This window comes from Mustela putorius, unplaced genomic scaffold, assembly GCF_011764305.1.
Source record: "Mustela putorius furo isolate JIRA1106 unplaced genomic scaffold, ASM1176430v1.1 tig00003863_pilon_pilon_pilon, whole genome shotgun sequence".
Taxonomy (NCBI): domain Eukaryota; kingdom Metazoa; phylum Chordata; class Mammalia; order Carnivora; family Mustelidae; genus Mustela; species Mustela putorius.
In genome coordinates this window covers 3,886,874-3,902,131 of record NW_025422015.1, presented here as the reverse complement: position 1 = coordinate 3,902,131, position 15,258 = coordinate 3,886,874, and the positions used below count along the sequence as shown (strand labels likewise).

The 15,258-nt window shown below is 36.9% G+C and overlaps 1 protein-coding gene across 1 annotated transcript in view; it reads left to right on the top strand.

Annotated features, from left to right (window-relative positions):
• Positions 1-15,258, top strand: part of MEI4 (meiotic double-stranded break formation protein 4) — a 71,348-nt gene that overhangs the window by 22,628 nt on the left and 33,462 nt on the right. Inside the window, exon 2 of the mRNA XM_045066215.1 lies at positions 12,277-12,522. Within this exon, the coding sequence (XP_044922150.1) occupies positions 12,291-12,522 (232 nt within the window). The 5' untranslated portion in view covers positions 12,277-12,290. The remainder of the gene's footprint in view (positions 1-12,276; positions 12,523-15,258) is intronic.

The window sequence follows — 15,258 nt, the reverse complement described above, 5'->3', positions numbered from 1 at the left end:
TGTTATTTCTAGTCAGGTATTTAATAGAAATGAGAAGAGTGGATATCTTTGTTGTGTTTTCAGTTTTAGAGGTAAAACATACATTGTTTCATCATTCAGGGTAATGTTCCCTGTGGATTTTATCACAGTGAGTAAAAACTCTTTTATTTTTATTTGTTTTCTTTATAGAGAGTTTTTTTTTAAATCATGAACCAGTTTGAACTTTTCAGATATTTCTTAAGAAACTATTAAGATGAACATATGTTGCTTTTTAAATAGTTTGTTATCTTATTATGTTGAATTACAGTGATTGATTTTTGAATGTTAAACCAATCTTGCATTCTTCAAAAAACTCTCTTCAGTGATGATGTTTTTAAATATATTGCTGGGTTTGGTTTGTTAGCATTGTGTAAAGGATTTTTGAGTCTGTGTTTATTACACATATTGTTTTGTAGTGTATTTTTTTTACTCTTTGTAATATTTTTATAAATTTTGGTATCAAGGTTGTATCAATATACATATCAAATTATAAAACAAGTTATGATATTTCCTTTTTCTCTGTTTTTCACAAAAAGAGTTTGTGGGGTTTATTCTATCCTTTATTTTTTGAAAGATTTTGTACAAACTTGATGCAAAATTTGGTACAATTTCTTGGCACAATTTCTTCTTTCATTGTTTACTAGAATTTTATAGCGAAACCACATGGGAATTGATTTTTTTTTTTTTTGAGTGTAGTGAGGTGTTTTTGTTTGTTTGTTTGTTTGTTTTTTAATTTGAAAGAGAGAGAGAGAGAGCACAAGAGGAGAGAGGGTCAGAGAGAGAAGCAGACTCCCAGCTGATCAGGGAGCCTGATGGTGGGACTCGGTCCTGGGACTCCAGGACCATAACCTGAGCCTAAGGCAGTCGCACAATCAACTGAGTGACCCAGGCATCCTGAGTGTTGTGAGGTTTTTAATAAATGTTAATTTCTTTAATACATAGAAGACTACTCAGAATTCTTTGACTTCTTTTGTCAATGTTGGTTAGTATATTTTTTCAAGGAATGTATTCATTTCACTGTAAGTTATCAAATTTATTAGAGTAGATTATGCATAATATTGCATTAGTTTTTTTTTTTTAATTTTAATTCCAGTGCATAGTTAACATACAGTGTTAAGTATGTTAAGTAGTATTTCACTCATTCCCCCTTCCACCTTTAGTCTGGGAGCCATCTATTTGTTCTCTAGTGGTGAAGAATCTGTTTTTTGGTTTGTCTCTCTTTCTTTTTCTTTTTCTTTTGTTCATCTGCTCTGTTTCTTAAATTCCACATCTGAGTGAGATTATATATATATATATCTTTCTTTGACTTATTTTGCTCAGCATTATACTCTCTACATCCATCCATGTTGTTGCAAATGGCAAGTTTTCCTTTTTTTAGATTTTATTTCATTTATTTTATAAAAAATTCTTCTCTTTTTATTTTTCAAGACTTTATTTACTTGTTTGACAGAGATCACAAGTAGGTGGAGAGGCAGGTAGAGAGAGGGAGAAGCAGGCTCCCTGCTGAGCAGAGAGCCCAATGCCGAGCTTAATCCCAGGACCCTGAGAGCATGACATGAGCCAAAGCCTAAGGCTTAACCTTTGAGCCACTCAGGCACTCCTCATTTATTTATTTTAGGGAGAAAGAGAGAGAGAGAGAGAGAGAGACAGAGATTGGGAGCACAAGGTGGGGAGGGGCAGAGGGAGAGAGAATCTTAAGCATATACCCCACCGAGTGTGGAGCCCTATGCCATGCTCTGTCTCAAGACCCTGAGATCATGACCTGAGCCAAATCCAAGAGTCAGATAGATGCTCAACCAGCTGAGCCACCCATATGTCTTAAGATTTAATTCATTTTTAAAAATATTTTATTTATTTATTTGTGAGAGAGAGTGAGAGCGAGCATGAGTGTGGAGAGGGGCAGAGGCAGAGGAAGAAGTAGACACTCTGTTGAGGAGGGAGCCCAATATGGGGCTTGATACCAGGACCCTGGGATCACAACCTGAGCCGAAGTCAGACACTTAACGGACTGAGCCACCCAGGTGCCCCTCATTCTTTTTTATGGCTGAATAATATTCCCTATGTATGTATGCATGCATTTTTTGTGTGTATGTATCTATATATCTATCCATCTGTCTGTCTATATATATCACTTCTTTATTCATTCATCTGTCAATGGACACTTGGGCTGCTTCCATAACTTGGCTACTGTAATAATGCTGCAATAAACATAGGGGTGCATATATCCTTTCAAATTACTGTTTTCATATTCTTTGGGTAAATACCTGTAGTGTGATTAGTAGGTTGTAGGGTAGTTTTATTTTTAATTTTTTGAATAACTTCTACATTGCTTTCCACAATGGCTGCACCAGTTTGCATCCCTACCAACACTGCATGGAGATTGATTTTTCTCCATATCCTCAACACTTGTTTCTTATGTTTTTTATTTTAGCCATTCTGTCAAGTGTGAAGTGATATCTCATTATGATTTTGATCTGCATTTCTCTGATGAGAGATATTGAGCCTTTTTACATGTGTCTGTTGTACATCTGTGTATTTTCTTTGGGGAAGTATCATTTCATATCTTTTGCCCATTTTTAAATTAGATTATTTGGTTTTCTCATGTTGTATAAGTTCTTCTTTATTTTATTTATTTAAAAAGATTTTATTTATTTATTTGACAGAGAGAGACACAGCAAGAGAGGGAACACAAGCAGGGGGAGTGGGAGGGGAAGAAGCAGGCTTCCTGCCAAGCCGGGAGACTGACATGGAGCTCGATCCCGTGAGCCAGGATCATGACCTGGCGGAAGGCAGGCACTTAACAACCGAGCCATTCCGCATCCCTATTAATCTTTTCTTTTTAAATTAACTTTGCCTTGTTAAATTTTTTGATTATTTATTTCCTATTTACTAGTGTTCTGATAATATATTTATGATATCCTTCCTTTCACTTCCTCTGTTTTTTGCTCTTCTTTCTCTCATTTTCTAATGTGGAAATGTGGGTCATTGAATTTAAGTCATTCTTCTTTTATATTATCAATATTTGAAGCTATTATTTTTTTTACAAGTAGTTTAGCTTCCTCTCTAAAAATTTAACAAGTTGCGTTTTCACATTCAGTTTGAAATAACACTCTAATTATATTGAAATTTTTTGTCTCCTATATTATTTAGAAGTGTGTGGCTTGTTTTCCAAATAATTTGAGAGATTTTCCAGACATTTCTCTTTGTTTTTCTTGTGGTTAGGGAACATATTGTACAAGATGTCAGTCTTTCGGAATTTAATGGGAATTGTTTTGTTGACACATACAATCTAGATCTACCTTGTTGAATGTCCCAAGGGAACTTTAACAGAATATGTATGCATCGGCATTTATAAGATGTAAAGTCCTATAAATGTCAATTGGTTCAAGATGGTTGGTATTATTTTTCAAATCCTTTTTATCATCATCATTATTATTCAAGGTTTAGGTATTCTATCAATTACTGAAAGAAGTGTGTTAAAATCTTCACATATGATTGTGGATTTGTCTCCCTTATGTGTTTTCAGTTTTTCTTCTTGTATTTGGAAATTCTATTATTGCTATTATGTTCATACACATTTAGGATTGTTAATCTTCCTGATTAATTGAACTTTTAAAAATCATATGAAATGTTCCTCTACGTCTCTCATATTTTCTTGTCATGAAGTCTCTTTTGTCTGATATTAATAGAGCCATTCCAAATTTTTTTGTAAAGATTTTATTTATTCATTTGACACAGAGGGAGAGTGAGAGAGGCGGATCACAAGTAGGCAGAGTGAGAGGCAGAAGAAGAGGGAGAAGGATAAGCAGGCTCCCTGCTGAGCAGAGAGCCTGAGGCTGTACTCAGTGGAACAGGAGACTCCATCCCAGGACCCTGGGATCATGACCAGAGCTGAAGGTAGACACTTAACTGATTGAGCCACCCATGTGCTCCCATTCCAGATTTCTTTTGTTTACTGTTTGCATTTTAGTTACTTTCAATATATCTTTTTTGAGAATAGTTAATTACCTTAACCTACGTATTTGTAATTTAGTCCTTCAGACACAAATCAAATAACTTAGGTAGAGCATCTAAGTAGAAGTTTTCTTTTGAGCTAAATTGCCAAGTATATGTGTAAATTAATGAATTTTCTTTATTTTCTCTATTTCAGTAAAATCTGTAAGGGGATAAAACCCAACTCTTACAAATGTCTGTGGTCACTGAAAGGACAAATAGATTTAGACATAGAAGCACGATGAGTTCAAGATCTAAATTTCTTCTATGGTATGAGCTACTTTGAGAAATTACTATGGCTTTAAACAAATCACTTTAATTGATAACCCCAGAATAAAACTGAACACTGATACAGCTAAGGCTAGTTACTGTCATTTGAGTATCCCATTTACAAGATGAAATAGATTGATATTCTTGCCAATAAAAGACCTCTTTCATGATTAGAACATAGCTCATTTAAAAAGATTCTAAAAATTCTTAATACAAATAGCATTCCCTAAAAGGGGAAAAAAAAAAAAGACACCTAATGCAGTTCTGTTCTGCCTATACTTGCATGGGCACCAAGGTTCAGGCCTGGCAATGGTGTCGTTATGAGGCTGTTTCTTGGCTAACATGAGATTGAGTTGATAATCTCAGGTTGGCTAGATCTAAGTCTTAAGGAAGATAGAAAGTTTGGGTGGGTAGAAGAAATAGGGAATTTGGGAAGTTTGATGTGGTTTCCTGGGAAAAGTAGACAAGAATTGTTATACCACAGGATTGCTGACACTTTTGACTTGAATGGTTCCTATTACATAGGTAGAGCTAAGTATTGGTTATAGTGGTGGAGGGAAAGCTAGGACCACTTCCTGCTTCAGATGCCATCCTCTGGTATCAGGAACATGGCCCTTGTGGTGTTTTTTGTGCCCTGGAGGGTACTATGCTGATTTCTAGAATGGCCTGCAACTTCTTCTGGTACTCTTTAGTTGGTTAGGGATGGTTGTAGTGGTACTCAGTGGAACAGGAGATAAGTAACATGGATCCAGTGAATTCCCAGGTTCTTGATGGAGGAGAGCATTGTATTGATACAGGATACACATTCTATGGTGTGTATGTCTGATTTTGGAGCATATAATGCCATAGAACTGGGTTGGGAGCCTGGGCAGGAGCAGGTGGGAGTGGACAGTTCGGAGATGAGAGCTTGAGGATCAGTGCTGAGTGATGGCTTACATACAACAAAAGCTATATTGGCTCTGTATGTTTGTTGTCTGGAGCAAGTTGAGGGGCTGAGTTTAAAGGGACAAAAATTCAGAGGACATCATGTGCTAGAAGATGCCGAAAATCAAAGTACTCAGTGGGACGCCTGGGTGGCTCAGTTGGTTGAGCAGCTGCCTTCGGCTCAGGTCATGATCCCAGCGTCCTGGGATCGAGTCCCACATCGGGCTCCTTGCTTAGCGGGGAGCCTGCTTCTCCCTCTGCCTCTGCCTGCCATTCTGTCTGCCTGTGCTTGCTCTCTCCCCCTCTCTCTCTGATAAATAAATAAAATCTTAAAAAAAAAAATAAAAAAAAAAAATCAAAGTACTCGGTATGTGTGAAGCTGCCCCTCTCTTTTAGTAGTCTGTTTTAGGCTAGTAAAAGTAGAATTCTAATTTGTTAAAGGCAAATCTAAGTGAATGTAAACAATGTATTAGACTTATTTATTTATTTATTTGACAGAAAGAGAGAGAGAGAGAGCGAGAGAGGGGACACAGACAAGGGCAGTGGGAGAGGGAAAGCAGGGAGGATGCGGGGCTCGAACTAAGGACCTTGGGAACATGACCAGAGCTGAAGGCAGACGCTTAATCACTGATCCACCCAGGTGCCCCTAGACTTATTTATAAATGAAGGCCTATGAGAATCCATGAAGCATTTCAGTTGCTCTCTGAAATTCACCGTGGTCAGCTTGGTGAGATTTAAATGAGAGAGATAGATGAGGGCAACTTTTCAGCCTTAAAGAAAATGTTTTGTGGGGCTGCTCGTGCTTTTTTGAGTTGATGTCTTAGGTGTACACAGAAGGGAAGTATAAGAAGGTATTATGTAATAGGAGTTAGAAAGCAAATCTTATTTCCCAATGTGTCCTTTAAAAAATGGGACTTCTTCGGATAGGGCCTTTTACTCTTTCCAGGGTCTCTGCCTTACCACCGCCCTCTTCCCCAGCCTTCTGTGCTCCTTGCAGAAGCCGGCTGCTTCTCTCTCCTGCAATTGGCTGAACATCTCTCAGTTGCCTGTTCTGGTTGTTTCTTTGGTTTCTGGTTTCATCCTCTATTCTTCCTCATTTTATGACATGTAGCTTTTTCCATTTCCAGAGTGTAACCTTATAAAAATCCCAAATTTGTGGAGTTTGTGGATTTGAGCTCTGTAGGTCATCAGACTTTCTCATATACCCTGTGAGAACAAGATGTTTGTTTTTGTCATAAGAATTATGTCCATATCAGTGTGTGAAATACCAGTATAATTAGGAAACACCTACAGTTCTTCTGAATTACATTGTTAAATATGTGTTAATAGTAGGTATCCAGTTCCTTTCCCTTCTGTGGATTTACACAGTGGAGGAAGATGGTTGAGGATTGTGCTATATGTACATGACTTTGCATTCCTGAATCAGTGTACTTTTTTGTTGATCTATAAAATGTGACGCATTTTCCCCACATGAAGTTCTGCAGCATTTCTTTAGAATCCAGAGAAAACCTTTCCTATGACGGAAAAGAAGCATTGAGGAGTCAAAAGGGGGTGAGGATTTGCATAAAAAGAAAACAGTTGTTGAGGAACTCTGTAGACAATTAAAATCTATGATTAACTTTTTCAATGTGAGAAAAATGATAGTTGGCCTGTTTTGATGAAATTGAAAAGAAAAAAAAAAAGCAAGCAGCCTTTTATCTTTACTAGTCTCTTGTCATGAACAGATTTTCTGCTGGGCAGGCTTTTAAAGGCCCCTTAATAATTAAGTGGAAAGATATGAAATCTAAAGGAATTCCTTATTCTTTTATGTAAAATTGCACATGATGTTATTCTGCTGAGCACTTCATAGTACAGTGTGTGCTGAAACTATAACAATAATTAGAGAATTTTTCAGCTGGACCTAACCCAACTATCAGGTGTCAGACCTCGTCCAAACTTTACCAAAACTAATTATCCAAAAAGTCTTATAGTAGCTTACTGTTCTGGAATTGCCTGAACTCTGCTGTGCCCCAGACTGAAGTTTGATAAATATCAAATAGGGATTTCCTCCTGTACTCACTTTGTCCTATGATGTTCATTTCAGTAATTTAGGGAATGTTCTTCAGTTCCTTGCTTTACGGGTAAGACAAGTATTTATTGTATTCACATGAGATAAAATCTAGATTTTTCCCTTATAGCTTACTCTCTCCTATAAACCTGTTTATGAACTAGATTTTGTCTTTCTTGTATTTTCTTTGCTCAGGAATTATTTGGTGAAAGTTTATGGGTATGCTGTAGAAAGACATAGGTTTAGAAGGAGTAGATTCACTGGAAGTAGTCAAGAAAGGATGTGTTACAGAGTCAAGAGAGACCAATGTGACCTTTAGTAAACTAATTAAATTCCCATCCTAATCCATTTCTCCTCTAGTGCCATGCTCCGTGGTATGAATTGACATAGACCTAATGATGAGAGCCGTGATTAAAAGCTGGCTGAGCAGCCTTCTGTGACTGCCTGACTTATACTGATTATATTCATTCATTCATTCACTTATTTAGTCATTCAAGTATTTAGTTGCCAGTCCACATTGCTGGCATTGAGAATCCGGTGACTAGAAGCTTCCTGGTTGCACATGTTAGAAAGGTTTTTTTTTTGTTTGTTTTTATATTTTTTAATTTTTTAAAAAGATTTTTAAAAAATTTATGAGAAAGAGAGAGAAAGAGAGAGAATATGGGTGGGGGGAAATATCAGTGGGGAGTCTGCTTCTCCCCACTGAGCAGGGAACCAGATGTGGGACTTGATCCAAAACCCCAGGATCTCAACCTGAGCCAAAGGCAGACCCTTAATCAACTGAGCCACCCAGGTGCCCTCTTACTGGAACACTTTTAAAGTTTTTCTGCCCTACCTCCAAAATCCACTGTGTCCTTTGGATTAGTGGAAGGAACACCAGATTCATCTGAATGAAGGAGCATCTATCTACATGTGGACATAAAAAGGCCAGAAGTCCACAAGCTTAGTAGAATTTGGGGAAAGCTGATCAAGGATGGAGGTCAGGGAATTTAAAGGACAGAATTCCCATTCCATTGACTGTGTTTCCTCAATTCTGCAGGCACTCTGACAGCTTCAGATTTTTGAGTTTGTTTCACCTGATATTATTTCATTGTTACCCCTCCTCTACTCCCAAGCTGTAGGTGAACTGGTGGTGTGTTTTACACTTGAAGATCTCTTAGAACTGAGGAGGTAAGAGTTACAGCCTGGAGCTTCTCATCAGGGGTGTAGACTTGAGGCTTCATTCAAAACTCATCTTCATTTCCCCTATAATTTGTAATTTGAAAAATATTGAATAGGGAATTTTCTGTAGGATTAGTATTAAGACTTTTTTTTCTGTCATATATAACACATTTTATAATGTTTATGTGGAAAGCATGGAAACTATAGAAAAGCATAAACAAGAAAATGAAATCAGACTTCCTTAACTCATACTCAGTGTTTTGTTTGTATTTTGGTGAATAATCCTGGCCTGTCTCCCTGCCTCTTCCTTCCCTCTTTCTTTTCTTTTCCTCTTTACTTCCCTCCCCCCTTTCTGTCTCTAAATCTATCAATAAATCAGTCTCATGTCTATGGATTCCCCCTTCCCCAATTTTCCAGCTTTATTGTATTTACTATTTTATGTTTATCCTGCAGTTAACATTGTGTGGGAAATACTCTCCCATAGTTTTAAATATTTTAAAAAACATTTTAAATTTAATTATATGTTACAATTTAATGCGTCTGTTAGATATTCAAGCTGGTGACAGTTGTTTTGTTTTAGTAATTATAAATAATCCTTTAAGATCATCTTTGGGTCTAACACTTTTTTGTGACTCTGGTCATGTTTTTAAGATCTTAGAACTTGTATTGCTGGTCCAAAGGGGGATAAGTATTTTGAAGGTGTTTGATGCACATTACAGAAAGATCCTCCTGAATAGTTACCTAATTTAAACTTTCACTTCTTATATAGGAATGATTGGGGGCTCTTTAGTTCATGAAATTTTCATCAGTGATCTTGGAGATGAACAGAATTTAGAATTCAGGATTATAATTCAAAACAGTTTTGACAGTTTAGAGAATTAATTAGTTGATACATATTAAAGTTCAGTAGGTAAAAGTGAGGTTAGGAGAAATAGGGCAGGTAAAAATTGCCAAAATACTGTTTGCAGAGTAGCCATTTCCGCATATATTGGTTGAAGGAGAATACAGGGACCATAAGAAATGTGACTAGATTTCTTTGTAGCCCTGTGGGGACTTTGCTATGGTAAGGTCTATTCCCAAATGTAAAGAAAAAGAAAGCTCATTTGAGAGAATGCTGTATTCTAAAAAGACTGTTAAAATTTTGTGTTTTCTGCTGTTAAGAATTCAAAGACACTAAATACCTTCTTGGGGAACATTTAATGTTCATTTTAATTATTCACGATAATTATTTGAGCATAAATTGAATTTTAAAAAGGCTTTCTGAAAGTTACTATGGGTCTTTCCTCATTTAAGTAGAGAATATGTTTAGGAAGCTCATATTTTTTTCCATGAAATTTCAGGGGAAATAGAATTTACCTTGCAAATGGAACTTTGAGGATAGGAATGTTATTCTTAGATAAAAATGGCATATGTTTATACACACACACACACACATATGAGGAAGCAGTTTAAAAGGCCTGCTTCTGTTTGGTTGTTTTTATAACTATGTGTGTTTTGAGTGTAATTTGTATGGTAGAAGGCTGTACCAGTATATCTATTAGCAATCACTTCTGTTCGCTTGTGGTACAATTCTAATTAATGTTCAGACAAGTGACCCTGGGATAGTTAGAATCCAGAAGGACTTTATAATTTGTTCTTTTTTTGTTGACTGACATTCAGCATGGTTTTAAGACTGTTAGCAAATCATATATGATGACTTAAATATCAGAGCATTTAATTAATCAGCTTACTTAAATCAATTAATTAAAAATCTTTGCAAGATGACAGGGAGTTTTCTGTGATACTGTTATCCAGAGAATTTTGTCCTCTTATGCTAATAAACACGTTTTTTTTTCTTCTTAGTTTTTAGCCATGATTCATAATTGAATATCAGCTCATTTTCTACCCGAAACACTTTAAATAGGTCATTATTTTCCATTATTGTTATTATTGTTATCTTTAGTCTGTACTGTTATATCTGATGGTGGGCTTACTTCTTTAGGGAGGGTCATCCCTGCTTTCTGCATTCTGCCCACAGGCGCTCTCCAGAAGTACTGAGAGGCAGGGAGTCTGGCCCCCATTGCTGACAAAGCAGATGAGGGATGAACCAGCTGAGTGACATGGTTTCTGTGAAACTAAAATAGGTGCAGCTGTAATTCTAATTAGTTGGTCTATCTTCACAGCATCGAGTCTTGGGTATATTATGTAGCTTCACTATGGTAACTATACTTTGCTTTTGGAAATCTGTTCTTCATAATTTTTTTTCTAATTATAATTCCATACATGTTCATAGCCAAAAATTAGGAAAATTTAGAGAACTGTTGGTAAGAAAATAATAATCACTAATAATTATATAGTAGAGATAAATCCCGTTTACATTTTTTATATTTCCCATATTTTACACAATTGGGATTGTACTATACATATAATTTTAGGTCCTCACTGTTTTTCCACTCAGCATATCATTAGTAGTTTCTCATGGTAATAAAAAATATCTCTGAAAAACCCTATCTTAAGAGATGATATTCATTTGAATTGTCCTATTGTTATTAACTATTTGGTTGTTGGTCCTAGTTTTCAATGATACATTATTCTGTTATGAACATATCAGACATACATTTTTATGTTGATCTCTGATTATAATAAAGCGGTATTATGCTTCCTCTTAGATTGTGTATTTTCAGTGCTAAGCTATAGAATACCAAATAGGTACACAGTTTTGTAGGTTGTGATAAAACCTCTGAAAAGGTTTTATATGATGGTATATGAATTGTTCTTTGAAGGATATATACTCAGGGCTTTGGCAGCTATGAGAGTCAGGGAATCACAACCAGGGAAAATTCAGGAGAGAGATGTGAATGGGAATGAGTTTAGGCTGAGTGCATCTGTTTGGATGATATGATTGAACCACAGTGGAAGGATAGGCTCGAGAAACTGGACAACATAAAGTTTGAAATGTGGAGTAAAGAATTTTGAATTTGTTAGACTGGATCTGGCAACCAAAGGTCCTAAATTCTCTGGAACCATTGTACTATTCATTACGAATCTTTACATAGCACATTTTATGGGCAAAGCTCCTCCTTGTGGAGGCCCACAAGGGGTTTATACTTCAATGAGGGTCATAGTATTTGTCCAATGAACGCAGTGGTCTGTCATGTCCTTACAATTACAGACCTTGATACAGTTCTGATTTGGAAAATTTGCTTATGGTGGCAATTGGAAATCTTTGGAGGTGCAGAATCAGAGCACAGCTACAACTTAAATGATGCCAATATTTTAAAGATTGTTCTCAGTATAGATTGGAGGAGCCTTGTTGAAGGCAGGAATAATAACAAGTAGGTCATGGTTCATGAAGGAATGCAGCAGTGCTGGGAAGCAAGGACTCTAAGACTTAGAAGAATGGGTCTGAGGAGAAAGGTTTGCATTTAAATGTGGTTCAGATTACAGAGTTGTCTCCTTTCAAAATGTAAAAGCCTGAGTGCCCTTCCCAGATTTGCTGAATCTGAATTTTGGGGAGAATTTTGGGACTAGATATATGTATATGTACATATTTTTAAAGCTCCCTTAGAGACTCTGATGTGTGCTTCTGGTTAGAAAACACTAAATGAATTAATGTGTGTTTTTTCCACCCCAAGAATTTGTCAAATTGTCTGAACCTACCTTTTTAAATTTTAATACACTTAATATGCATGTGTATGCATTTTTCTTTTGCATATTTTTTCATACTCTCTTCAGTTCCTGAGAAAATTTTTTCTGTTACTTGGTGTCAAGTTGTATTACAAACATATTAATTAACGTTACTCTGCAAAATCAATTTTGAGCAAATGAAATGCACTGCAAAAGTTAAACGAAATTTCTGAATTTTTTTTCTTATGAAATGATAGAGACAAAAGTCAGGATGGATGCTCAAACATGGTATTTGAGAACGTCAAAGCTGGCTCTGGCCTTGGCAATTATCCGCTCGACACCAGCTGACACAAGCAGCAAAGAGTACACAGAGCACCTTGCAAAGGTGGTGTCCGAGCAGGAGTCAATGTGGAGATCTAAAGTCCAAGCCTTGGAAGCTGAAGTTCTGCAATTACGCCACAAACTTCTTCTGAGCAGGATGCGTGCAGGAGTATTTAAGAGTGGTGAGTATATGAAAATGTCTTCTGCAAGTATATCATTCTGGGTTTTTATTGTTTACTTTTTTAAAAAGATGTATTTAACCATTTTTGAGAGAGAGAGAGCAAGCGGGGAGGGAAGGGGGAGAGGGAGAGGGAGAGAATCTCAAGCGGACTCAGTGCTGAATGCCCAGCCCGATGTGTGGCTTCATCTCATGAACCTGAGATCATAAGCTGAACTGAAACTAAGAATCAGTTGCCCAACTGATCGAACCACCCATGCAGCTCTTTTTGTTTACTTTTAACTTAATTTTTTTAAAGATTTTATTTATTTACTTGACAGAGAAAGAGATCACAAGTAGGCAGAGAGGCAGGCAGAGAGGGGGAAGAAGGGGCTAAGCAGAGAGCCCAATGTGGGACTCCATCCCAGGCCCTGATCATGACCTGAGCCAAAGGCAGAGGCTTAACCCACTGAGCCACCCAGGCACCCCAACTTTTAATATAATTTTTAAAAAATTGAGTATAACTGACACACAATGTTACATTAGTTTTAGGGTACAGTTTAGTGATTGGATAACTCTGCGTATAATGCTGTATTCACCAAAAGTGTGGCTACCATCTGTCCCATTACATTGCTATTACAGGATCATTGACTGTGCTCTTTATGCTGTGCCTTTTATTCCCAGGGCTTACTCATGCCATTACTGGAGGGCTGTATCTCCCTCTCTCCTTCACCCATTTTGCCCAGTCTCCCAGCCCCTTCTCCTCTGACAACCATCAGTTTGTTGTCTGTATTTATGGGTCTGATTCTGCTTTTTGTTTGTTTATTCTTTTTTTTTTTTTAAGATTCTATTTATGAGTGGAATCCTATGGTATTTATCTTTCTCCATCTGACTTATTTCACTTAGTATAATACCGTCTAGGTTCTTCCTTGTTGCCTCAAATAGCACCATCTCATCCTTTCTTATGGCTGTGTAGTATTCCATTGTGTGTGTGTCTGTGTGTCTGTGTGGTTATGTGTATGTATAATATTTTCCTTAACCATTCATCTATTGATGGACACTTAGGTTACTTCTATCTTTTCATCTATTGATGGATACTTAGGTTACTTCTATCTTAACTATTGTAAATAATGCTGCAATAACATAGGGATACTTATATTTTTTCTTGTTAGGGTTTTAGCTTTCTCTGAGTAAATATACAATACTGGAATTATTAAATAATTTGATATTTCTATTTTTAATTTTTTGAGGAGCCTCTATACTGTTTTCCACAGTGGTTATACCAATTCTATTTCATCTTCAAAATTATTTGAAAATTATTTGGGTTCCTAAAACTATACTTCTTCTTTGCCCTGTAAAGATTTTTTACTTGTAGTCTTCATTAAGAGTTTATTGTTACTTCCTAATGAATGAGGCTACATTAGATATTGGGATGAAGTTGGAGAATGAAATATCTAGATGTGAAGGCAATAATGTTTTAAGCTTACTGGATAGAATTTAAAGTCTCATTTTGTAACCTTATTATTTTACTATGTATGTTATATTGAATTTAGATTAAATAATTCATCTAGCAGTCTTGTATCAAGTACCAGGTGTGGACCAGGTATGCAGTGGGTGGTGAGGATCCAAAAAACACATAAGAGGAACTGCTGTCCTTGCCATTAAGTACCTACCATTCTAGCAGAAAAGATAGACCTATAAATAATTAACCCAGTGTGATAAATGCTTTAATAAAGATACTGGCAAAGCACAGAGGAAGAAGCCATTCATTCTGCCTGGTTTTGAAAAGACTTCTTGTGTCAGACACTCAAGGTTCTGTCTACTAGTCATGGTCATAGAGCATGCAGCAAGAGGCAGGGACATGACCAAAAGCAGAGAAGTAAAGTGCCATTTATACTGTCAGCATTACATTTCTGAAGTGCCCAGAACACCATGAGGGAGAAAGGAAGAGAAGTGGATTGGTGAATTGGGACCAGATTCAGAAGGGCCTTGAATGTTAACCTGAGGACTGTTTTAGTTTATTTCCTATCAGGAAGTTGACCATAGAATTTACTGTCTCCCTAGGGCCCTGTGAGAGTGAAAGTGGGGAACCATTAATGATTATACTAGGACAACAGGTAGAAACCAAGACTCACTAGAGCATGCTGGACCCTGTGGTCACTCCATTCATCAGGAACCATACAATTTTTCTGATGCAAAGGTTTGACCCTCACATTGGGATTGGGAAAAAATTCTGGTGATTTTTAAAGAATGTAAAAATCCTTTGCCTAAAACCCCTCCCCAGCTCCCAGTTATGCTTCACATTAGATTCAGACTTGTGATCATGGCCTGTGACACTGTGAGTGTTTTCACTTCTGTTTCCATCTCCCAACTTGTCTCATACAACTTCCCCATTGTAAACTCGGCTCCAGCCAACTCTGGGTTTCCTTCCAGCCTTGGACCTTTGTTGTGTTCTTCTCTTTTAATCTCTTTGTGTCTGGCTTCTTCCCTTCCTAGAAGTCTTATTTTAATTGATACCCCTCAGTGATCACTCTATATACATAGCACTCCCCACTAGTTTTTCTTTAACCAAACATCCCCTGTGGATTATTTGTTTGTTCATGTAATTGCTACCTTCTCTCCTGAGCTAGAGTTCAGGTTCACTGAGGAGTGGGTTTTGATTTGCTCAGCACTCTCTATTCAATGCCCACTCCAAAGCCTGACACGCATCAGGTGCTCAATAAATATTTGTCACGTGGAGGAGGTGCAGAGAGGATTTTCT